At 30.0% G+C, this 22,560-nt stretch overlaps 1 protein-coding gene across 3 annotated transcripts in view; it reads left to right on the top strand.

Moving 5' to 3' along the window:
• The window catches only part of LOC138937772 (octopamine receptor beta-1R), a 51,378-nt gene extending 30,074 nt beyond the window's left edge, over nt 1-21,304 (top strand). For all 3 annotated transcript variants that reach the window (XM_070304362.1, XM_070304361.1, XM_070304363.1), the window contains 2 exons: nt 10,960-11,181; nt 17,132-21,304. In XM_070304362.1, coding sequence (XP_070160463.1) covers nt 10,960-11,181; nt 17,132-17,438 — 529 coding nt within the window. In that variant the 3' untranslated portion in view covers nt 17,439-21,304. The remainder of the gene's footprint in view (nt 1-10,959; nt 11,182-17,131) is intronic.
• The last annotated feature ends 1,256 nt before the right edge of the window (nt 21,305-22,560 follow it).

The following is a 22,560-nucleotide window of genomic DNA, read 5'->3' on the forward strand; positions in this document are numbered from 1 at the left end:
ACACACACACACAAACAGAAAATGCAGTGTATCAAGTAAAAAAAATGAGTTTTCTTCATCCTAGATCGATTTCTAGACCGCGGTTTTCCCGACGTGGGCGAGTTTTAGTCCAACAATCCTTCTTTATTAAGGATTAAGTTAACTCATGGATTAAGGCTACTGCGAGAATTACAGCGAAGCGTTTTAAATTATTATAGTAATCCCAATCCCGTTTCTCCTTGGGATGAACTTGTTACGTAATTCCACGCGTTTGACATACCGCCATTAATCTAACCGTCGTGGACCACCCTACGACCAGGTCCAGACGAATTTCAGGTGCAGACACACGATCATCTATCCTTCGACCGTGAATCATACCCCTTCCCTCCCTCCCCCACCCACAATGTTTCGAATAAAAATGAGGATTTATGGAGCCCAGATAATATCGCAAATAAAGCGTTACACGCGATATCGATCTTCGTTTCGGTAATTATATCTCAACCCAAACGCGATTTGCACGATCGCCACAAGTTTAATCCGTGGTTTAATTCGCTGTAATTACCTTGGCGTTTTAGACGCGGAAGAATATAAGCACGACTCTCTAAAAATCTCAATAATAATTAATAGCTGCGATTTTTTTTATGCAAAAAAAAAAAAAGCTGGAAGATAGAGAGTCAAAAATTATTCGATTAAGAATACAGCATCTAAAATTCATATAGAAAAGGAAACTCTTAATATTTTTATTAATTAAGCTCATTATTTTTGTTAATATAACATTTTAATTAATCCCTGGTGTTTCTATTCATATAGAACGTTTTTTTATTATATTAAACTTTGTTTCTTCTGTATTAATTTCATATTTTTGTCAAAGTTTTTTATTTACGATTTATTGCTACAATACATGCATATCCATATACTACACGTATATATCGCTTTTTCTTATATCTCTCTCTTTATTTAATCTTATGAGAGTATGTTAATTCGTTGCCATATTATTATTTCTATAAGCTGCAATAAGATTTTGTAATTCTCTCTTATAATTGTAAAATATGCCAAGCAATTTTTTGTCGATGTAATAGTTTATAATAGGAATATTGTGACCTGTTTTAAGGTAGAGAATTCGAAACAAGATATCCATTCTTGTTTCTCGTTTCTTCCGCCGATAGAATGAGACGAACAAAGAGAAGCTTCCGTTATTGTCGACAATGTGTTCGTGAAAGAACCATGCAGTCATAGAATGCGGCCTCATTTTGAAGTTTCGTCTGCTTCTTAAATGTCGGAATTTTAATTAATGCTTCCAGACAAACGCATCATTTGCGAAAAAATATCATAAAATAAAATTTCAATATTTAATTAAAACTACGAAACAATAGACAATATTTTTCAACGTCTCTTCTTAATTAATTTAGTTTTTCTAATTAATTTCGCAAAATTAATTTTCTTTATTCAATTTATAAAAATAATATATATACTAAATAGAACATATATATAATTGACATTATATAAATATATATCAAATTGATAAAAACAAAATTGACAGAGATTAAATCTCGAAAACATACAAGTATTCATTAAATATTCGCGAATATTGATTGACACAATGTCAGGCATAAACCAACTGTCAAATATCGCGTGATTTGTCATTATATGTTATATGATTATAAATATTATAATAAAGGAGTATTTGCAGAGAAAGAGAGAGAGAAAGAGAAAAAGAGAAGAAAGAAATTGACAGCGGTTGTCTGTTTAATTATCCTAGGATGTTCTTTCAGCGAATTTCATCTCGCGAGTTCCATCTCTTTCGTGAATTGGCGAGAGAAAGGGAGAGAAAGAGAAAAGGGAAGATGGCTCTTTTAGCGGCTGGAAATTGAACTTTCCAGCGTTATCTAGCAGCTCTCCTGGCCTTGATTTAAGAGATTATTACTTACTTCGAGGCCCGTCTTCCTTGTCACTCTCATTACTCTTCGCTTTTCCCCGTCTTATCCTTAAAAGGATACGATCTTGCAAAGAACGACAGCTTGCGTAAGATTTTTCCGGAAAGAGATTGGTCTAGCAATTCGAAATCGTTTGATAAAATTAGATTACATCGCACTTCGATATTTAAGGAACAATTTATTTTAAATTGCGAATTGTACCTACATAGAGAGTATATTACAATAATTTATTAACTATTATTTTTGACAAACTAATAAAAAAATATAAATATGCTCCCTAAAGCATAAATCTTATTTTAAAATTATATTTACTCTAACATTGAGATAAATCTATCTATTTGTATATCTATCTAATATTGTTATTTTCTAATTTTCTATCAAATTTTCTCATTTTTTAGAATATATATTCAATAAAAACTTTATTCCTGGCTGACAGTTTCCTCAAAGTTCTTGTCGCGTCCATTTCAAAACTTTCCTTTTAGAGCGCGATGTTTCGAGTTGCAATTGCAGCAGCTGCAACCAGTATATAACGGAGCATATGCTGCTTGACTATAACTATTTGCACAGTCTGATGACTACTGAAGATTAAGTTAGACATACTGATACATGCACCCTTTACTGCTAATAGTCTCAAACAAGCATTAATGTTGTTACGCAATAATCGCGCGCGCATTTCGAAACTATTATTAAGCTCTAACTGCATCTGCAGGTCCTAGACGAACCTCTTTTGAGAGCTATTTTTCTCTCTTTTACTTCTATTATTATTATTATTAAATATTTCTAAATTTATCGGAATTATTATTTTATCTATCTAAAAATTAAAAATCTAAACTTTAGAAACTTCAAAATAATATTTTACACTAAATATAAAATTTTTTAAATGCAGGTACATTAACGTTAATTAAAAACTTATAACAAGCTAAATAAAAAAAAAAAAAAAGATTCTTCGTTTAAAATTAATTTTATATTAATAGAAATAATATAATTAAATTTTAAAACCTAATTTTTTTTTTTCGCCGCGAAAGTCTTTATCTTTGTAATCGTTATTGCATATAATTATTTAAAAGTTATCAATTCCTTGACACTTTTCTTGAGAGGCAAGTAACTGAGAAAGAAGATACAATTCCACACACACACATACACACACATATATATATGTTTCAAATTTTTGCAATGTTTATGAGAAGATAAAAACGAAACATAAAAGTTCTGGAGATCGATCGTAACATTGATTGCCAAATCTAGTTAGTCATAAGTAAAAGAGACCCGGCTGCGGTCAGACACGCGATGACATCAGCCGCCACTCGATAATAATGCGTGTCACCAAGAGTTCACCAATTTTGTCCGATGCATGAGATTAACGTGATCGAGTTTGATCGACGTCGAGTAAAACTGATGATTATTATGGCAGCTCTTCGCAAATCATAGGCTTATTTATATTTTTACGTAGTATTATACAATATATCTTTATCGTGTATTCTTTCTATTGACAAACAAAATTAATTAACTAACTTGATTTTTTTAAAGAGAAGGTTATTTAATTTAAAACTTTTGAAGCTTAATGTATAATTAATTTGTGTACACATACCATATACACACATACATACAGTTAGCATCTTTAAGAATTATTAAAAATTATTATATTATTATAAATATAAAAAATATTTTTTTATTCATGAGAATTTTTAAATATCAATTTTTTTCTACTTTAAAAAAAAACTATGCGTGAAAAGATATTCCGACACTTTATTTATTTATTTTTTTTTTTTTTTATTATCACTTTTGACAGTTCTAAATTTCAAACGGATTTTTCTCTTTCGCAATCCTCTCGGTAAATCGTTGCCTTCGTGATAGAGAGAGCAGTTTCTTTTCGAAATAAAAACAAGCCGGTGGAAAACGCAGATGTGCCTCTCGCTCTCTTTGATATGCTAAAACTGAAGAATCCCGTTGCGAAAGAAAACTGCTACGCGCGTCTTAAATCAGATCCCGTTTCTTTCAGTCTTTGAATCGCGAACCAATGAAGTTCATCAGCAATCGGAGGCGTGTGCAAATTGGCTTTCGACGTCCGTCGTCAAAAGGATTATCGAAGATTCTCTCCTCGAAGGGGAAGCGTTTTAGCTTAAATCTTCGGTAATTAAGCTTTAGATATCATCTTCATCGCGTAAAAGATCGAGCGACTCGTTCGAGAGCTAAAATTTCGCTAATATCAAATATCAAGTTTCTATGGAATATGAAATATGTAATTCTAACTTTTCTATTTTTGATCGAAGAATAGAAATCCTTTCATATATATAATACATATGTATAACTTATTAATTTTTAAATGCAAAAGCAATTTTTTTTTAGTTTTAATATTCTCTCTCTCTCTCTCTCTCTCTCTCTCTCTCTGTATACATATACTTTTAGTCATCGCATAATTACTCTTAAAAATTATTAACATTTTTTGATATAAAACAATTCATATAAGAAATCCTTTCTTCTTATCTATTATATGTATATTATTTATATCTTTACAGCAATTTTTTTTCCAAATAATTTCCATAATGAATTAAAATAATTTTTCTATGAGCATGAGACTAAATTCCGCGAAGTATAGTTTTTCTTTTACTTCGTTTTTTTTTTTTTTTTGCAAAACTATCTTCTTTTTTAGTTTTTGTTCTTCGTTATGAGAGATTGTACCAGGATTAATGATTTGTTAAATACCTCGAGAGATTTCGGCTTCGTAACTAAGCTTCATCATAATTATCGTATTTTCCACGTTTTAAATATTGTGTTCTTTCTGCTTTATCTATGGCAGTTAGTTAAAATTAGAGATATTTTGCTGTTACTTGAGAAATTTCTAAATACATTAATTACTAATTCAGTAGAGAGAGAGAGAGAAAGAGAGCAAGTAGAAGCAATTGCGATTTCTCGCAACATAGGGAACACAGATTCATAGAAAGACTGCATTAAAACTGTATTGATATTTGAATGTTTTTTTTTCATTCCGTTAAGCGAAAAGCGAAGTCAGAACCGTTATCTACGTAATAAGGCAATAAAAATTATATACATGTGTGTATTCATAAGAAATCGAGAGGATAATCTAACGAAACCGTCCCGATGGCCTATTTTCTATTCAATTTATCCCATTTTCAAATCTAATCGATAGCAGATCGATTTTAGTCTTCGAATATCGGTCGCTATTTGCTTCGTTTGGAATATGTATGTACGATATTGCACGTTCTTCCTCGCCTCGGAATTGGCGGTAAAATCGCTTTAGCAATTCCGACGTCGCTCGACAATTTCCAAGCTGATATGGTATCCGCTTTTGAAATGTCCGTTAAAGAAACATTTGTACGACGATGATTACTGTTTCTTTAATGAATCCAGAAGACGCGTTCGTGAGCATGCGAGAAATGAAGGAAAGAACCATTTTGTGGAAAATTGACGATAATAACGCGTAAACGTATCAATATCGGATAATTTGTAAATTTTATCATACAATACAATTCATATATAACATTTATATATAAATAAGAATTCATAATATTATATTCATGTAAATAATTCACACACAAGTGAAGGCTTAATTTTATTTTTTACTATTCGATATTTCGTCAACTTCTTCCTTCGATTTTTATACCAATCGATTAATAACATGATTTTGCCAATTATAAATAATTATTTTGATAATGTACAATTTCAAACAGAATTGTGCATTGCACGATTATCGAAATTCAATTACGTGGAATCACCGCTAATGACAACGGCGAAGAGATTGCGGCTCGACATCGTGAAGCGTTCGTTATCGCATACTCTAACGAATGATAATTATCACTTCACGAAACTAACTATGGAGTAATTAGACTACTTAACACACATTTCATATAAATTGAAATAATAGATAGTATTGTGGATGTTTGTACCAAGGTTTAAGTATGTCGGATAATTTTTGTTTAATCTACATTTAAATCGTTTATTTATTCTTTTTAAAATATTATTTTTAAATCGTAGAAAAAATTTCTGATTTCTGCTATAAATTTCTGGATAAATTGTATACAATTCTATACTAAATTTATATATTGTAAACATATTTATATTTATTATAAAAAAATATTAATATATTATAACTTTTATAAAAATCAAAGAATTTTTATAATGAAACTAAAGATACATATATATATATCTTATTTTAGAATAATTTTACACAAGAGAAAAAAGTATAATTTGTGTCGTACTGCAGTCGTTAAAATATTTTGCGGTAATATTTTCGTGTTTTTCAAATCCAATTATCTGACGAAAGAGTAATTTTTTTTGCTATTCATTATATATTTATTAAATAACATTTAAAACGGAAGGTAATAAAAATCTGCTTATTACATTCGAATGCGTTCAAACACGCCACACAAAATTTCCAAGCGGCCTGCTTTGTCGCCTTCAGATAAGTCCCCAAAATAATATGAACTTGTGCCATGTGTGTTTGTATGCGCGGGTGTGGGATTTCGTCGAGATGTGTACCGGGGGCTAGTGACGGAAACTAGGACGCGCGCGACGTAAAGATTTGTTGAAAAGAATTGCAAATAGCGCACGTGGAACGGACTGTGATATGTATGTTTGAAAGGAGACACAGTTTGCGACGCACTTGTTTAAGTCGGGATAAGCTCTTCCTTCGAAAAGCCTCGAAACGTCACAAACTGCTCCGAGAGTTAGCCAAAATACCAGTACGGTGCATTTACAAAGTGATAAGAAGCAACACAGCATAAAATTTTTCACAGTTATTTAATTGAACAGTTTAATTAAAAGAACTGATAAAGAGAATATAAAAAAATAAGAGAATTTAATAAAAATCATTTTGTTGAAATAATTAAAACGTAAAGATCTGATAAAACAGTATAATAATAAAAGATAATAGCAAAATAATAAAATTAAGTATTTTTAAAGATGATTGATTAATAAATTAGTATCTCGCCTTCTTTTCTACACATTGTAATGAAACAAAACAAAAATATTACAAAATTTTTTTAACTTTTATATATTTTAAATTTGTAACATTTCTTTAAGACAAAAGATTCTTTCTTTCTAAATTTACTAAAACGATCCTAAAGTGGTATTAGATTAAAGTCTCTAAGACATATGGCGATTCTTTTGTCTCATCGCTCTGATAATAAAATCTAGCTAGTGTCGCTATATTAAACGCGACATCTCACACACATCCTGGCTTTAAAACTTTTCTGAACTGTAAGGCAAATTTTATTGTTTTCTTTGCTGATGCTGGGAAGCGTCTTGGTTCAATCAGCGACTTATTTTCGCGAAAGAGACGAAAATACTCGCATCAAAGAGAACTCATAATCTAATCTGCAAAAGTTTCGTAAAGTGAGGTCGAGTTTGATCAAAGCAAAGAAGAAGCTTTCCACTCTAATTTCTTCACTGCGTAAGCTTAGAGAGTTTACCGAATTGAGAGCTTCGAATGTGAATTTTTTCGATGCGATACGATTTATGTGAATTCGTCATGCTGAATGCAAAATATTAGGTATACCAAAAACCATTGGTTATATCTCTTTTTCTGTCTATTTAAAACAATTCTTTTTTCTTAAAATAAATATATGAATATTAGATAATATTTTTTTTTTTTTTTTTTTTCAAAAATTATGCCATCAAAGAGAGATATTTATTTTTATCAACTTTATATTTTAGACATATATATTTGTAAATTAACTTATTTATGTATATCTTCTCATATAAATACATGTATAAATTAAATATTTATTTTTATATATTGCGTGTGTATATATATATAATTTTATTATACATTTTTTGTTCAATTATCTTTTTTCTCATTTTGAATTTTTTACTTCTATTTTATAGGAAATTATTTTTTTTACTGATTATACCATTATTTACCGGACATCCTGTATTCTCAGCGCCGCCCTCTTATGCCGATGAACGTCTTTCACGAGCGATTTTCGCTATTTTCTACGATCGTATCCTTCGCTTTATATCCTTGCTTTACAATCATAAGCCTTATTCTCAGCTTGTTCTGCTTTCACGATCGGCCGATCGATTTTCCATCCTATCGCCTGTGTATACGAATAGTATACATATATCTGTTGCATTTCTATCGGGAAAACGACGTCTTTGCGATGCATTATTAATATGCATATGTGAATTCTACTATCGCTTTATCGTTTGAAAATTTTTAACAAATTTTTATCGTAAACAAAAATTTGCGTCAAAAAGAGTGATGTAATTTTTTTAAGTAAAATAACGAAATATTTCCCCTTTTTAAAGGTTCTAATGTTAAATCCAATTTAATTTAATAAAAACTCTTAATTTATCTCTTTATATCTACAACGTAATTGTGATTTATTTGTAATATATAATATTTTACAAGAAAAGAGAAAAGAATAAGGGTATAAAATAATCGATATGAAAACAAAAAACGAATCGAGTTTTGTTATATAAGTCAACATTTGTACGATCATTCCCTTTTATGAAAGCATTGTATCTGTTTTACAACGTGATATTAAAACGCGCATTTACGGATTGCCTCTTGAACATTTACTTAACATAGTTACATTAAAACGGACGAGCGATAAATAATCTTGTTGCCGTAATCTTTCGAAAAATATTTCACCAGCGTTGCGACCTTATTTCGCACGAATTGCTAATTGCGGGACTAGCTGCATCGTAAGTTAAGATTCATAACTTGGTGCTAAGATTCATAATTATACAATGGCTAAATGCACATTCTAGATCAAACTGCAACGCGGACAAGTTTTGCGGTAAATATGCTATGCATTGTTCAGCAAAACCGAATTTATTTACTAATCGCACTCCGGCGAAATATTAGCTTCGCCATTTAACGATACTTATAAATTAAAATAAACAATAAAGAAAAATATATAAAATCGAAATATAATTATTGTATAATTCACGTCTAGATAATTTTAATCGAGCAAATAAAATATATCGACTATTTTAAAAATAAAATTTTTCTAATGGAAACTACTTGACATGTGAATTAATATTCTATAGTCGGCCAGTTTTGATAAATCGATAACGACGAGGATGATAACGAAGAGATAAAATATTTTTATCGGCAAAAGTGCCGCGATCGTTTATTTGCGCGAACCTGAAAAGTTTCCAATCTCTCGATACTCGTGTAATATCGAATTTAGTTTTAGGCAAAGGCTCCTACGTTCTCCCCGTCTAAGTGTTCATAAAAAAAAGCTTAGACGAGAAGCGTCTTTCAAGTTTACGCCTGTAACGAGAACGAGCGTAACTTCGAACGCGAGTTCGAAGCTGAAACGAGGGCTTGGCGCGATTACTCTTTCTGTTAAATGCTGCGTGGTTGCTGAAGTCCGAAGTAATATAGAAAGCTTCAGTGTTAATCGAATATTTCAAACTTTTTAATTGAACTAGCTTGTTCGAGCAGTTTATCGAATTACAAGATCAGATATCTCGGATTTAGTTTTTAATAAACGATAAAACACGAAAATTTTTCAATTTGGCTTTTATGTACATTACGATTAGAAAAGAAAAAAACGCTCGCTTTTTTTTATGATTCCCATTAATTACGCAAGAGTGAATTTTATAACGCGTTAACTTCTGTTACGTAACGCAAATATATTTATAATATATTATTTGCTGAAAATATTGCAGATATTTATTCAAGACATTAATATCTACGCACGGTACATCCGAATTTCTGATGAATAACGAAATACGTCGACAAACTACTAAAGTTTAATTGCGTTTGCACTGCTTCAATGTATAATGAGGTGAAATTACTTATTTAAAATATGCTAATTAGTAAATTGAATTAGAGAACTCTAATATTATCGCGTTTTATTCGTTGTTAGATCACTAACATTTTTGAAGTTTCATTCAAATGCAAATTTTTTTCTCATATTTTTTGTTATTTTTTGTTATTTTGTTATTTTCTCATATTTTTCTCATAATTTTTGTTTCATATGCCATCATCTCTCTTTCAATAAGAAATCTTAAGAAATCATTGTTTAGACTTTAGACGATGCCAATGGGCGTCTTTTTAATATTGTCAACAATGAAAAGATAAATACAAAATAATCAAACATATTTTTAAAGTATAAATAAAAAACTATATTTAATATACATATATATAAATGAAATATAAACAGAATATTTTTTTAATAAAAAAATTATAAAGAGGAAGCGTCTTTTCTATTTATATAAATGTAATCAAATTTTATGCTTGTTTTATCATTATTTTACGATTTCAATTTCTGCGAATGCAGGTTTAACTAGACGCTGTGTTTGCTTGCGAATTAAATACGAGGGCAATGAAACGAATGTGTTGGTAAATCGCGTGCGTGCGAATCAACCTCTCTCTGTCTCTCTATTTCTCTTTAATCCAATAACGAATGCAATATTTGTCGCTTGGCAGCGGGTATATATGACGCGCGCAATTTTCTAGTTGATATTATTTTATCACAATATGTAAAAATAAAAACATATCATATATATTGCAACATTTTCTCAGTACCGAAGTGCTTGAGATTTAATCCAGTAATTATTTTAATTCTAAAAAAAAAAAAAGGACAAAATTATGCGCTTTCTGATTTTAATCATGCTAAATAATATTCTTATCAAACCTTATTTTACGATTGTTTTATATATATATATATATCATTAATATATAAAATAATAATTTAAATATAAATTGACACAAATAATTTAGTATAATAAAAAAATAAAATAATAATAATTTATGACTTAATTATAACATTCTCTTAATACTTAATACTTAAGCTGCCCATAAAGAAACGAAAGTTAAAAAGAAAGGGCCGAATGCGATGACGTGAGGCCATCAGCCTTGTGGCACTGTATAGTGTGATTCTTTAGGAACTTTCTCACACCACGAGCATGATGCTATCGTTCTTAATTTATGTTTTATGATGATTTGAATGAGATTGCGTTCGGCGTTCGTGGCAATTTTTATTACTAAATATATATAATTCAATCTCTATTATAATATATTGTATTACTGAATATAAAATTCAATTTTATTCTGCTATTTATGTTTCAGGAGCAAAGTCGCGGCCGCTCTGTTAAACAAACACTTGCAGATAAACGGTATTTCAGCCGGTCTGACTTCTCTGCCGACCGTGGACCAATCGTCACCTGATCCGCAACCGGAAGAGCCGCCGATAACCAGCAGCAGCATGATGAAAAGAGAGCGGAAGGCAGCCAGAACGCTCGGCATCATTATGTCGGCGTTTCTGGCCTGCTGGCTTCCCTTTTTCCTCTGGTAATGTATATTCGATATCACTTCCTCAACCTAATCGCAAAATATTGATCATTCTCTATCCTTGCTACTATTATAAGTTCAATAACATTTTCACATTCTTGTATTATTTGCGTGTGTATATTCTTTTCTTATTTCTGTGTATTTTTTGTGTATATAATATGTAATTCTCATATTCCTTAATTAATTATTATTAGGGATAAAAGAATTTTGAAGAGATTAGAGAAAATCTGATTATGTAACAATCAGAAAAAATAATATTTAATTGTTCTTTAATCATTAAAATTAATTATTATTGTAAAAAGAAAAAAATTAAAAATATATTTATTCTATCATTTTATATTTTTTTCTTTGAATATATTTTTTATTGAACTGTAAATTTACACAGTTTAATAAAATTTATCAATCTGACGAAAATGCTTTGCTCTTCTTATCAGCGTCATGTGAGACATACGTTGTGCGCAATCTGTCACGGTAATTAACGTTATTTTCTCGCGCTAAATAACGTACAGTATATCAACTTCGCGTCGTGTACGTTCTTAATTACGTGGGTGGGACTTACGTGGGGTAAATCGTTGGCGTGACATTGTGTTATCTCATTGAGAGGACTTTCAACTGTGTTTTAAAGAGATACTCCACATGTCCATTAGGATTTGTATATATTAGTCTTATATTTGTTTAATATTATTTTTATCCTATTAATCGACATTAACGACATTATTAATTGTTTAAAAAAAGGAGGAAAAAGAATACTTCATGTCTAATTGTACTCCAAACTCAATGAAAAATTTTCTTCAATAAAGCATTTAGAGAATAAAAGGTTGTTGACAAGAATAGTCTTGAAATTTGATAATTAATTTCACAAAGCGTACATAGAACTATACTACATACGAGGCATATAGGACGTATCTTTATTCTCTTCTCTGTTGATGTAACAAACAACACGAGGCGTAAATAAACAAAAAAGATATTGCGGGCAATTACTGCAGCCTTTGCTAATTGCCATGTAAAACAATTTCATCGATCCAGAGACCTTTTCGAGCGAAAAATATCGTGACACGAATTGAATCAGATACAGACTGCAGAAAGATATGAATTAACTAATAAAAGTAGAGCGATGATAGAGATAAAAATAGAAATAAATAATTAAAATGAGTAAAATAAAATAAACAATAATAATATAAAAAATTAAATTAAATAAGAAAAAATGGTATAGAATAATAGAAAAAGAGATAACAAATTTTATAAAAATATAAATTGTTATAATTCTATACGTTGATGAATATAAAAGAATATGAATTTCAGATCAATGTGTATGGTGTGTGTATATCTCAAATCATTAGTGACAAAATATTAATCAATTCTTTTTAGTGAATCCATTTTTACAATTTTATTAAACTACCGACGATTCTATAGAATTACAGATAATTTTATAAAACCACAAGTGATAGTAAAAAAAAAAAAAAAACGAGAATTTTTACATTTATTAAAATAGCCTGCGATTCTACAGAATTGCGAAAGGAATTTTGTATAATCACCCAATTAAATATTCTTTCATCACATTTCATCATATTTCAACATATTTTCTTCAATAGATAGTATATTCACGAAGATTCTAATACATGTGGATAATTATGCATGTATATAATAATATAAACAATCATTCTCATCATCTTCGGTAATATATATAATCTTCGAATATTATTCAAAATCACCATATAATACTATATTATATAATAACTAGCAATCACACAGAATTGACCACATGCTGATAGAAGTAGAATTACGATATCTCTTATTAACGGCACTTCTTTTAAATTAACTATTCTCCGGTTAAGCTGTTTTTCTCTTGGCGAAAGATCATCATTTAAAGCAAAGTTCTCTTCTAAAGTTTATTTAAATTAATTAGAGAATATAATTTTGTTATCTATTCATTTCCTCAAAATGTAGTTTTTAAACATTTCTTCTAATTTCAAAACATTCAAACAGATGCTTTGATATTTTTACGAAGGAAAAAATCGACTGGAAATTGATCAAAGAATCAATCCAAAAGAAATATATTCAATATAAAGAAGGTCTTATATATATTACGGAAATTTTAATAAAAAATGGGTGATCATATAATATACTATTTTAAATAATTGTTTGTAATTTTTAATATATATAGAATTTTTTATATTCATTAAATTATTTGAGATATTCGTGACATACAATAGACAGTAAGTAAAAGTAGCCGGAGATTACGCGATGCTCGAGATCGACCTCGAAAAGATTGTCCATTTGACGATTATTATCGAACGATATCCGAATGAAAATGGTTAGCCGAGGGATATTGCGCCATGTCGTCCCAAAATTCCTGAGGGTGTAGTAACGCAGAAAGGAGGTGAGTCGGACGTTTATATAGGGAGTCGCGATCGATAGGGAAAAGTAGCGTGTGCCGCCGCGATCTTCGGAGATTTGCAGCGAGAGCTTGAGGGTTGTGTGCAACCATCTCGAAGCGAAAGAAGGGTGGTTCCCGGGTGTATGTCAAGTGCCTTCTCTTCAGATATAACGCGACGGCACGACGACGTGTCACAATAGACCGACGACGATGGTGAAAGACCAAAAGTCAGCCATTTTTAAATTTAACTCTTTAGCACGAGGTGAGGCAAACGCTATAGGTTTTAATGGCGAAAGGAATTGTAGACAGTATAGACACGTGTCTATTTAAAAATTTTACAACGAAATTATTTAAATATTTATTTATATTTTCTCCCTGTATATTTTTACTTTAACATTTAATTGTATTTATATATTTCAAGCGGACAGCATATATATTTAAAACGGAAAAACTATCTTTACACTTTATCTGATTGATTTCCAATTTTTCATGCTTTTTTTTACGAGGCTTTAGCGTACGATAAATATTAATTGTTTATATTTAATAGATACGAACGATAGATTACGTTATTGTTTTACAAAATATGTAAAATACAACGCGCAGATTTTCGAAAAATATGTATAAATAATTATATTCATTGCACGCACGCACGCACATATTGCCATCTTTTACAAGCGTATCAAATATTGCGTAAAAAATAAAATTTACATGAAATATAAACGTTATTTTTTAATATAAAAAATGTAAATCATGGTATGACATGTATAAAACACATAAATTAAGTAAAACAATAATACATAAAATAAAAAAAAAATATATATATATATAAAAGTATAAAAATAAATTAGATATAATTCATGTAAAAAATTAAATAAATAATTTTTATACCAATTCTATATTTCAATAAGCAAATCCCATTTTTAGGATCTAAAAAAAGAAGAGTATGGTGAAAAAATAAATTAAAAACTAACAAATCTAATAAAATAATAATGTAAGATTTCTGTTCGGAAAATGGGACGATAAAATATTAACGACAATCCCAAAATATAGATATTTCTTGCCGAAGTATCTTCCCGTGTAATCGAGGAAACACACTCAATCGCTTCTCACAATAGTTGGTGAGAAAATTCCCCGCGGGCATCGAAGAAGTTCAATAATTCGATAGAGAACTGAGAAAGAAAAGTGCAGAAAAATGTTTCACGGTAAGTTTAAATCGATTCGGAAGTCATCAAGATTACGATAGGAAAAAGATGAATCCTTCTGGGAATGTATTCGGCTTTAGTTAGATTTCGTTCAATTCCGAATCTCGCTGCTTTTTCGCAATCACTTTGATCCCTCACCAATGATGCATGTCAAAGTAAATCGCGGCAATCCGTAATTCGATGTTTTATTTAACGCGATTTTCATCACCGATATTAAACAACATTGTTTCCCATTAAGCATTTACGGTATTTTAATAATCTCCAAGTATTTCGGGATAACAATTAATTTGGAATTAGAGAATAAAATGCAATTCTTTGTGAAATTTCGAAATACAATTTACTTTTTATATGATTTATTTCAATAAAATTCATGATACATCCAAGAGACACAAAACAGAATATTTTTCCTTGTATATTTATTAAATATTTGCCAAAAAATTGCCTATTATTCCAGAACATTTTAATATTTTATATCCGACCGGATGCATATGGAAGGGTGAATGCTACGGAGAAGAAAAGTAATTTGCAGCTTTCAATTCTCTCATTTTTAATTATTATTACATACAGTGTGTGATAGATTCATGAATTCTTTTTTTTTCTCCATCAGAAAAACAATGAAATTGATTTCTCGTCGTTGATCCGACGACGTGGTATATTGCCTCGCTGTATGATCCATCAGGCGGCTATGAATTTTCCTATTTTCGAATCTCCGCGTTCCTATTACTTTGCCAAATAATACAAACCAATACTTTACTTCTCTCTTTCTCTTCGTCTGGCCTCATTAATAAACAAATCCTTGACCCACTTTTTCCCTCGCTTCTGCTCTGGCAAGCTTTTTCGGCTCTATTTGTCGCTGTCTGACACGTCTCGGAGTGTCACTACTCGTACATTTTCTGGAGACAAATTGAATTTGCCGATGCAGCAGGAATATGGGATTAATTTTCTTAATATCAAGATGTGAATTCAAGACACACGCGCGCGAACAGAAATTCTATTTATAACTTAGTATGTCTACGGTATGTGAATAAACGTAAACATGTGGAACAAAAAATTATTCACAACCGTTATCTATATACTGCGATGTTTCGTGCTACATCATGTCATCGATTATATTTTATCGATCCAATGCAGAGAGTCCGTTGCATGAAAAATCGCCTTGAATAAATAAAGGAATAAGCTATTGCACGGAAAGTAGGCAAGAGAAATCAATCTGTATCGATCTGTAGGAGTTACGTTGCGCCGCTCATTGTTAGAGGAAGAGAGAAACAGGGGGAGAATAAAAGTTTAAAAGAAATTGAATAGTATGACGGTCAATGAGAGAATGTCCCGATGTATAAAGAACTCTAGCCATTCACATGGGAAGAGAAGAAAAAAGCTTGACCTTAACCGGTAGTCGTTCTATTCTTAGCCGCTGCAGCTAATATACTATTATGAAACATATATAGTTTGATTTCTATCAAGCGATGTAAACGTGTGTGAAAATGCGATGCTTAAAAATAAACTACGGGAATAAAATTTATTTTCCTTGATTTAAATTTTTTTTTGTCTCGGGTAACGTATATATGTATATTTAAAATAATTGTGCACAATGAATCTAAGTTTTTTTTTTTTTAATTTTACTTAGAATTTATTATTTCACTCATTTCCAAATAAAATTTTGATATCATTAGGCGAAAAAAGAAGATTCAGCTTTAGAATCTATTCGGGATTTGCTTACAATTTTCATATGCGAACGAAAAGACATTTTATTCGATGAGAAAATACCAAGTAGATTTAGTAAATTTTTAAGCGGACAACTTCTTTTTAGCTTTATAGAGTTGCGACGTCTTGATATCTTATTTCAATCGTTCTGAATCGAGCCTCGATAATAGCATCGGGAAGAAATTGTATAACACGAATCGAGAAAAATTGAGACGAAAAGAATTCCTTTCTCAAAGTCTGTAAACCTATTCTTTTCTCGAAGGAAACAATTTCGACGTCAGGTGCATGTAGGTCATCGAAAAAGAGATATACTTCGTTTCTTCTTTTCCATCGCAATATATATATATATATATATAGTTAATAGTTTAGTGCATTTTATGCAACCGCAAATTGTACGCACATAGCTGAGGAACGCGTTTTCTCTTCTCTTTTCTTCATATATATATATATATATGGTATATTTTGTTATTGATTAATTTTTTTCCCAATGCTTTTTTGTCGATACATAAAGTTGGAAAATTTATTACGGATTAATAATTATATAATCTATATAATAAATTTACGTGTATACAATTCGTGTATAATTAATATGTACGCCATATCCACATTGCATACTTAGTAATAATTATACGTTTAGTTTTTAACAAATACCTATTTTCCATTGACGCAGGTACATCATTACGGCGTTATGCGCCTCGTGCAAAAGCGGCGATATGGTAGTGGCGATCGTGTTCTGGGTTGGCTACTTCAACAGCGCCCTTAATCCGCTCATTTATGCGTACTTCAATCGCGAGTTTCGCGCAGCCTTTCGCAAGACCCTCGAGAGCTGCTGTCGCGCGTTCGGTCCGGTTCACGACCTGCGCCAGGTACATCGCAAACAGGACCTCGTGCACAGTAATGCCTCGTCCGAGTTGCACGTCAACAATCAGCTGCGCAATAGCGAGATGACCAATGTCCACATCGAAGCGTGTATTTAAACGGATAACGCGGATCCGCCGTGGTAAAAATAACGGCAAACTTCTCGCTAGCGCGAGAAAAAATAAACAGGACACACTGGCAGGTAGGACGGACGAATTCGCCAAATGTATGAAGCCGATGAAAAACGTTTAATAATGTAATAATATGTTTCTGTATGAAAATATTTGAGAGAAAAAAATTAATGTAGAGTATAAAGAGAAGATTTAGATCACTTGAAGAGGAAATTTAATGTGAAATAGATTCAATTTTCTCCCATAAATATTTCACACACAATAACAGGTATACCTTTCTTATATTGATTACAAAACAACAAACTTTTTCATCAACTTAATATTAGGAGGATTTAAGGCTGTATTCACTATTATTACTGCATCTTCGTTTTCCTTACGATCTCCTCTATCTCCTCAGATAAAATTCAGAGATAAGGAAATATTAAAAGGAAGAAAATTAATGAATTAATAAAAAAATAAATATTTGAAGAATTTTGATGTGTATATAATAGAATGAATTGCGTTTGTAGCTTGACAATTATTACAGACTACAATATTATTATTTATTTCTATAATAACTAATTATTAATTATTCAATTTATTTGACAATCTTTTTGAGAAAACACTTAAAAAACACAACAAGATATTAAATATATAATTATATATTGTTTTTTAAACAAATTTGGTACGCTTTTATATCGGATTTAAAGAACCGGTCATATGAAAAGATTAAGATTGCTCAAAAATCATGGGAAAATGCATCATGAAAACTAAGACTGTGCAAAAAGATTCGCGAGAAAATTTATAATTAAAATTAAGATCGCTCTCAATTCTCGTCATTAAAATTAAGATCACGAATATGCGATATCTATATATTCGCAAGTATTCGGGATAAGCAAATTGCAAGAGAAAAGTTCATAGTCCGAAAGAGGACGCGAATAGAGTATGTATGCTCGTGCCTGTTTCGTCCAGCGATCGACCTATTTTAAGGGACACATTTGCGGCTAGTCCCCGAGGGTCTATTTCTGTCCAGAGGCAGCGTTCTATCAGGTCCGTAAATAAGACTCCTGTCCGTCGGCAGATTGATGTTCCCCGATTCGACAGTAATATTTTAGCGGCGATCCGATAACACGTCGAAATGAACTTTCGAACCAACATTCGATCTGCGCGCATACTTGTATTTTATTTGTGTGATTTGGCATTGTATACTTTTATAATTAGAGCAAATTTAACTTCTATCCCATATGAAATTAAATAAAAATATTACGGTTATTAACGTAATATTATAATAAATAAAATATATAAATGTATATATATGTTAGCAATATGGATTATTAAAAGTTGAAAACCACAGCGAAAATATCATTATTCTTCAAATCTTATTATTTAAATTATTATTTTCGCTCTTAATTATTTGTTTTAAAAAATTAGCAGATAAAAATTAATCTTCGAGATACAATTTCAAAGAGATTAAAATTGGCAAAAAATTATATGTATATCAAAGATTTTTGTTGGAAAAAAAAAAGCTGCTTCGAAATTGATAGAGCAATCTATAAGAAAGCATAATTCAAAGGATCTTGAGATGTCTTATAGACGCTGTCCTATAATTGGAGGAGAAGCGAAGGGAGAAACGAAGAGACGAGGGGGAGAAAGACCAAGAAGAAGGGTTGAAAGGCGGGAGATAAAGCTGTTTTACTCGTTTAAGGGATCACTTTGTACATAATTGCGCTGTGGCAGCGCGTTTCGTTCTAATCAAAGGGATTTATAATAACGAGACCTTAAACGAGATATCATTGTAAATACGAATCTTTAGACTCGAGTAACTTCGTGTATAAATGTTGAACCCGTATCATCCCTCTCGCAAGACAAATCGTTTTACTGAAATAGGTAGATTTACGAAGGTACTTCGTTAAAGAGAATCATTGAAATGCCAAAAAAAAAAAAATGAAGCAGAGAATATATTATATATACACACACAGTATACCATACCTATATGTACAAGAATAGAACGTATAAGAATGTTGCTGTTACGTTGCTCGTCGATTGTTATGTATAATGATGATATCGTTGTATGGTATATGATTATCGTATATTGTTTATTTATTATGATGAATGTAGTGAATATTCGATTATATCTATTCTAGCCTTAATTTTTGGAAAAACTCGAAGAGAAAGGCGGAGAAATTATTTTCATAAATGTATCCTCCATTATACAATTCCGTATTCAAAACGTAACTTTTGTATTTAAAAAAAATAACTAAGTCGTCAAAATTATAAATCGATTTATTCTAGAAACGTCTTTTTGCTTATTAGAACCCCAATTTTTCATAAATATAATTCAAAAATATATCTCAGAAATCTATTTTGGAGCATTATCAACATTTATATTTTTTAGAAAATATAAGAAAGCGTTTGGCAACGTTAGTAATAAATTAAATAATTAATAAAATCAAATAGAAGGAAGAAAATATCATGTCGCGAACGATTTTTATAGCCTCGTAACTCGTTTTCGACGTTCTTTATAATAAAACCCTCTTTTCCTAGGATGAGAAATTTTTATATAGGTTCTCAGAATATATATATTTTTATTATATTTAAAGAAATCAATAACGCGCGCAATAGTCGCGAGTGAGTTATTGCGATTGCATCACGATGCGAACGCGTGACTTATTTTTCAATGTTTTTCGCTTTCTTTCCTTTCCTTATTAGTTTTTGTTAAAACATCGGCTGAAAGAAAATGGTACACATATATAGTTGTATAATTCAGAGTGCAGAACAATCACTAACGTAAATAAGATCGAGCGATGGACGATAGTGATAACGCATTTTTTCACGCGATTGTAAATTGCAAAAATTAATAATTTATAGAAATTATTTCAAAATTATAAATAAAATTTTAATTTGATTTTATTTTAATTTGAGATAAAATTTTTAAAAAATTATTTTACATTATATTATTTATATATTATATTGCACTATATTATCTTTAACAGGAGATCAATTTCAGCGAATTTAAACAGTTTTCAATTTTTCTATCCTATTTACGATCGTTGGGATATGAAATGGCTACGAAATCGTTCGTCGGGTCGATCCGCTTGTATATCACGTATCTGTTAGGCTACGTATAAAGGCGGCTAGTGCCCTCCTAATGTAACGTAATGTGCAACGTTGTAAATCAATGTTTACGAGACACTCCCGCTGTAAGAGCGGTTGCTGCGAACAACCGGTGTCGGCAGAGAGATGTTACAGTGAGAAAAAGCGATTTAAAACCAATTTTAGACGATCTATAATTTGGGAAAAGGAGTTACTGGAAAAAGTTGCATATTTAAAAAGAGAGATATATAAGAGATATTAAAAATGTAAAAAAATTTTACGTTATATATATATTTGATATACATATATTCGGATTATATTGATCGTCTAAAATTTGATCTGATTATGAGGCAAAAAGATATTCACGACGAAACGGAAACACGTAGTATTTTAATGACAATAGCGCGAATGAATTTATCATAAGTTTTATGGGCGCGTGTTTTTTTTTTTTCGAAATAATTTTACGAGAGATTGTGATTATTTTGGATGCGTAGTCATACGCGTGCGACGGAATTTGCAGGTTGTATGACTAAATTTACTGTAATGGTTTCATGGACCAGTTTATTTAATGATGAAGAGACTAATTTATCGCGAGATTGCGATTAATTTGTGGCAAACATGGCTAGAAATTATCCTAATTGTAAGTAGTACGGTAAGAAAGTTGAATATATGTATATATATATATATATATATATATATATATATATATATCCACTTCTCTTCTATATTTATTTATTTTGTTATATTATTATATTTTCATACCTACCATATATCATTTTTATCTAAGTAATTGATATTATTTATTCAATTATAAAGGTAAAGTTACTCAATGATTTTATATATATTGTATATATATATATACACACACACACAATAATTAAATATTATATATATATATATATATATATATATATATATATATATACAATTATATAATAGTTAATTATAATATATTAGATTGTAAAATATATTAATTAAAATGAGCGTCAAAAATTTCTTTGGCATATCTCAAATAAATTGTAGGTAAATAATAATCTGTTAATTTAATATATATATTTAATTTTACAGATTTGTATATATATTTGCAATTATTAAGTATTAATTATTTTTTTAAATAGTTTGACACTTTAAACTACTTTAAATAGTTTTAATTCGCAAATATATGTATATATATTTCTCTTTTATACATATGTATGTATGTATGTATATACACGTTATTTATATTTTATTATCCTATACTTTATCGTTATTAATGACAAGAAAATTTATTATAGATTTATATATTTTTTAAAAATTATGACAATATAATTATTAATGCTAATTATTTCTACATATTCATTTCATATCAATTATATATAATATCATCATTAATAACGATAGTTTGAATCGAAAGTTTGCATGACTACGTATCCATCATAATAGAAGCCTAATGCATGACATATTTGCACAATAGCGCATTTTTAAATGCCACGATGAAAGAATACGTATATATGTGTATGAGATAAAATCCTTATGTATCGTGTGGGAATGTATTGAGAGTGCAAACATATTGAGATGATTGTGTTTGAAGATGTGGATTTGTGTAGAAAATTAATAACAATGTTTTAAAGAAACTTAGATATTTTTCTTGATTTCCCAATTGTCTCCATAAAATCTCCAATTATACTTTCCTAATTCCTGTAATAAAATATTGTAGTTTTAAAAATAATGATCTTACCTTCTTGTTTAAATTTAAATTACAATCGTGTGTGTATTTCTTTTTAGTTTTAATTTTAAATTTTAATAATACAAAATATATGTATATTGTTATATTGTGCAAGCTATTTTCATACAAATAAAATCACATCGACAAATCCCACAATATAATTTTGCAACTTGGCATAAAGAGCGATGAAAGTAATTGAATTTTTATGCTAAACATATACGTATACAATGTCGTGATATTAAATTTCTATAAAATTAAAGAAACTTATTTTATTCACAAATATATAAAACTTAATAATTAGAACTTAAAAGTCACGCACAATATAAAATAATA

Source organism: Polyergus mexicanus, unplaced genomic scaffold (assembly GCF_030449975.1).
Source record: "Polyergus mexicanus isolate NDT 795.1 unplaced genomic scaffold, iyPolMexi1.0 SCAF_11, whole genome shotgun sequence".
NCBI classification, from domain to species: Eukaryota; Metazoa; Arthropoda; class Insecta; order Hymenoptera; family Formicidae; genus Polyergus; species Polyergus mexicanus.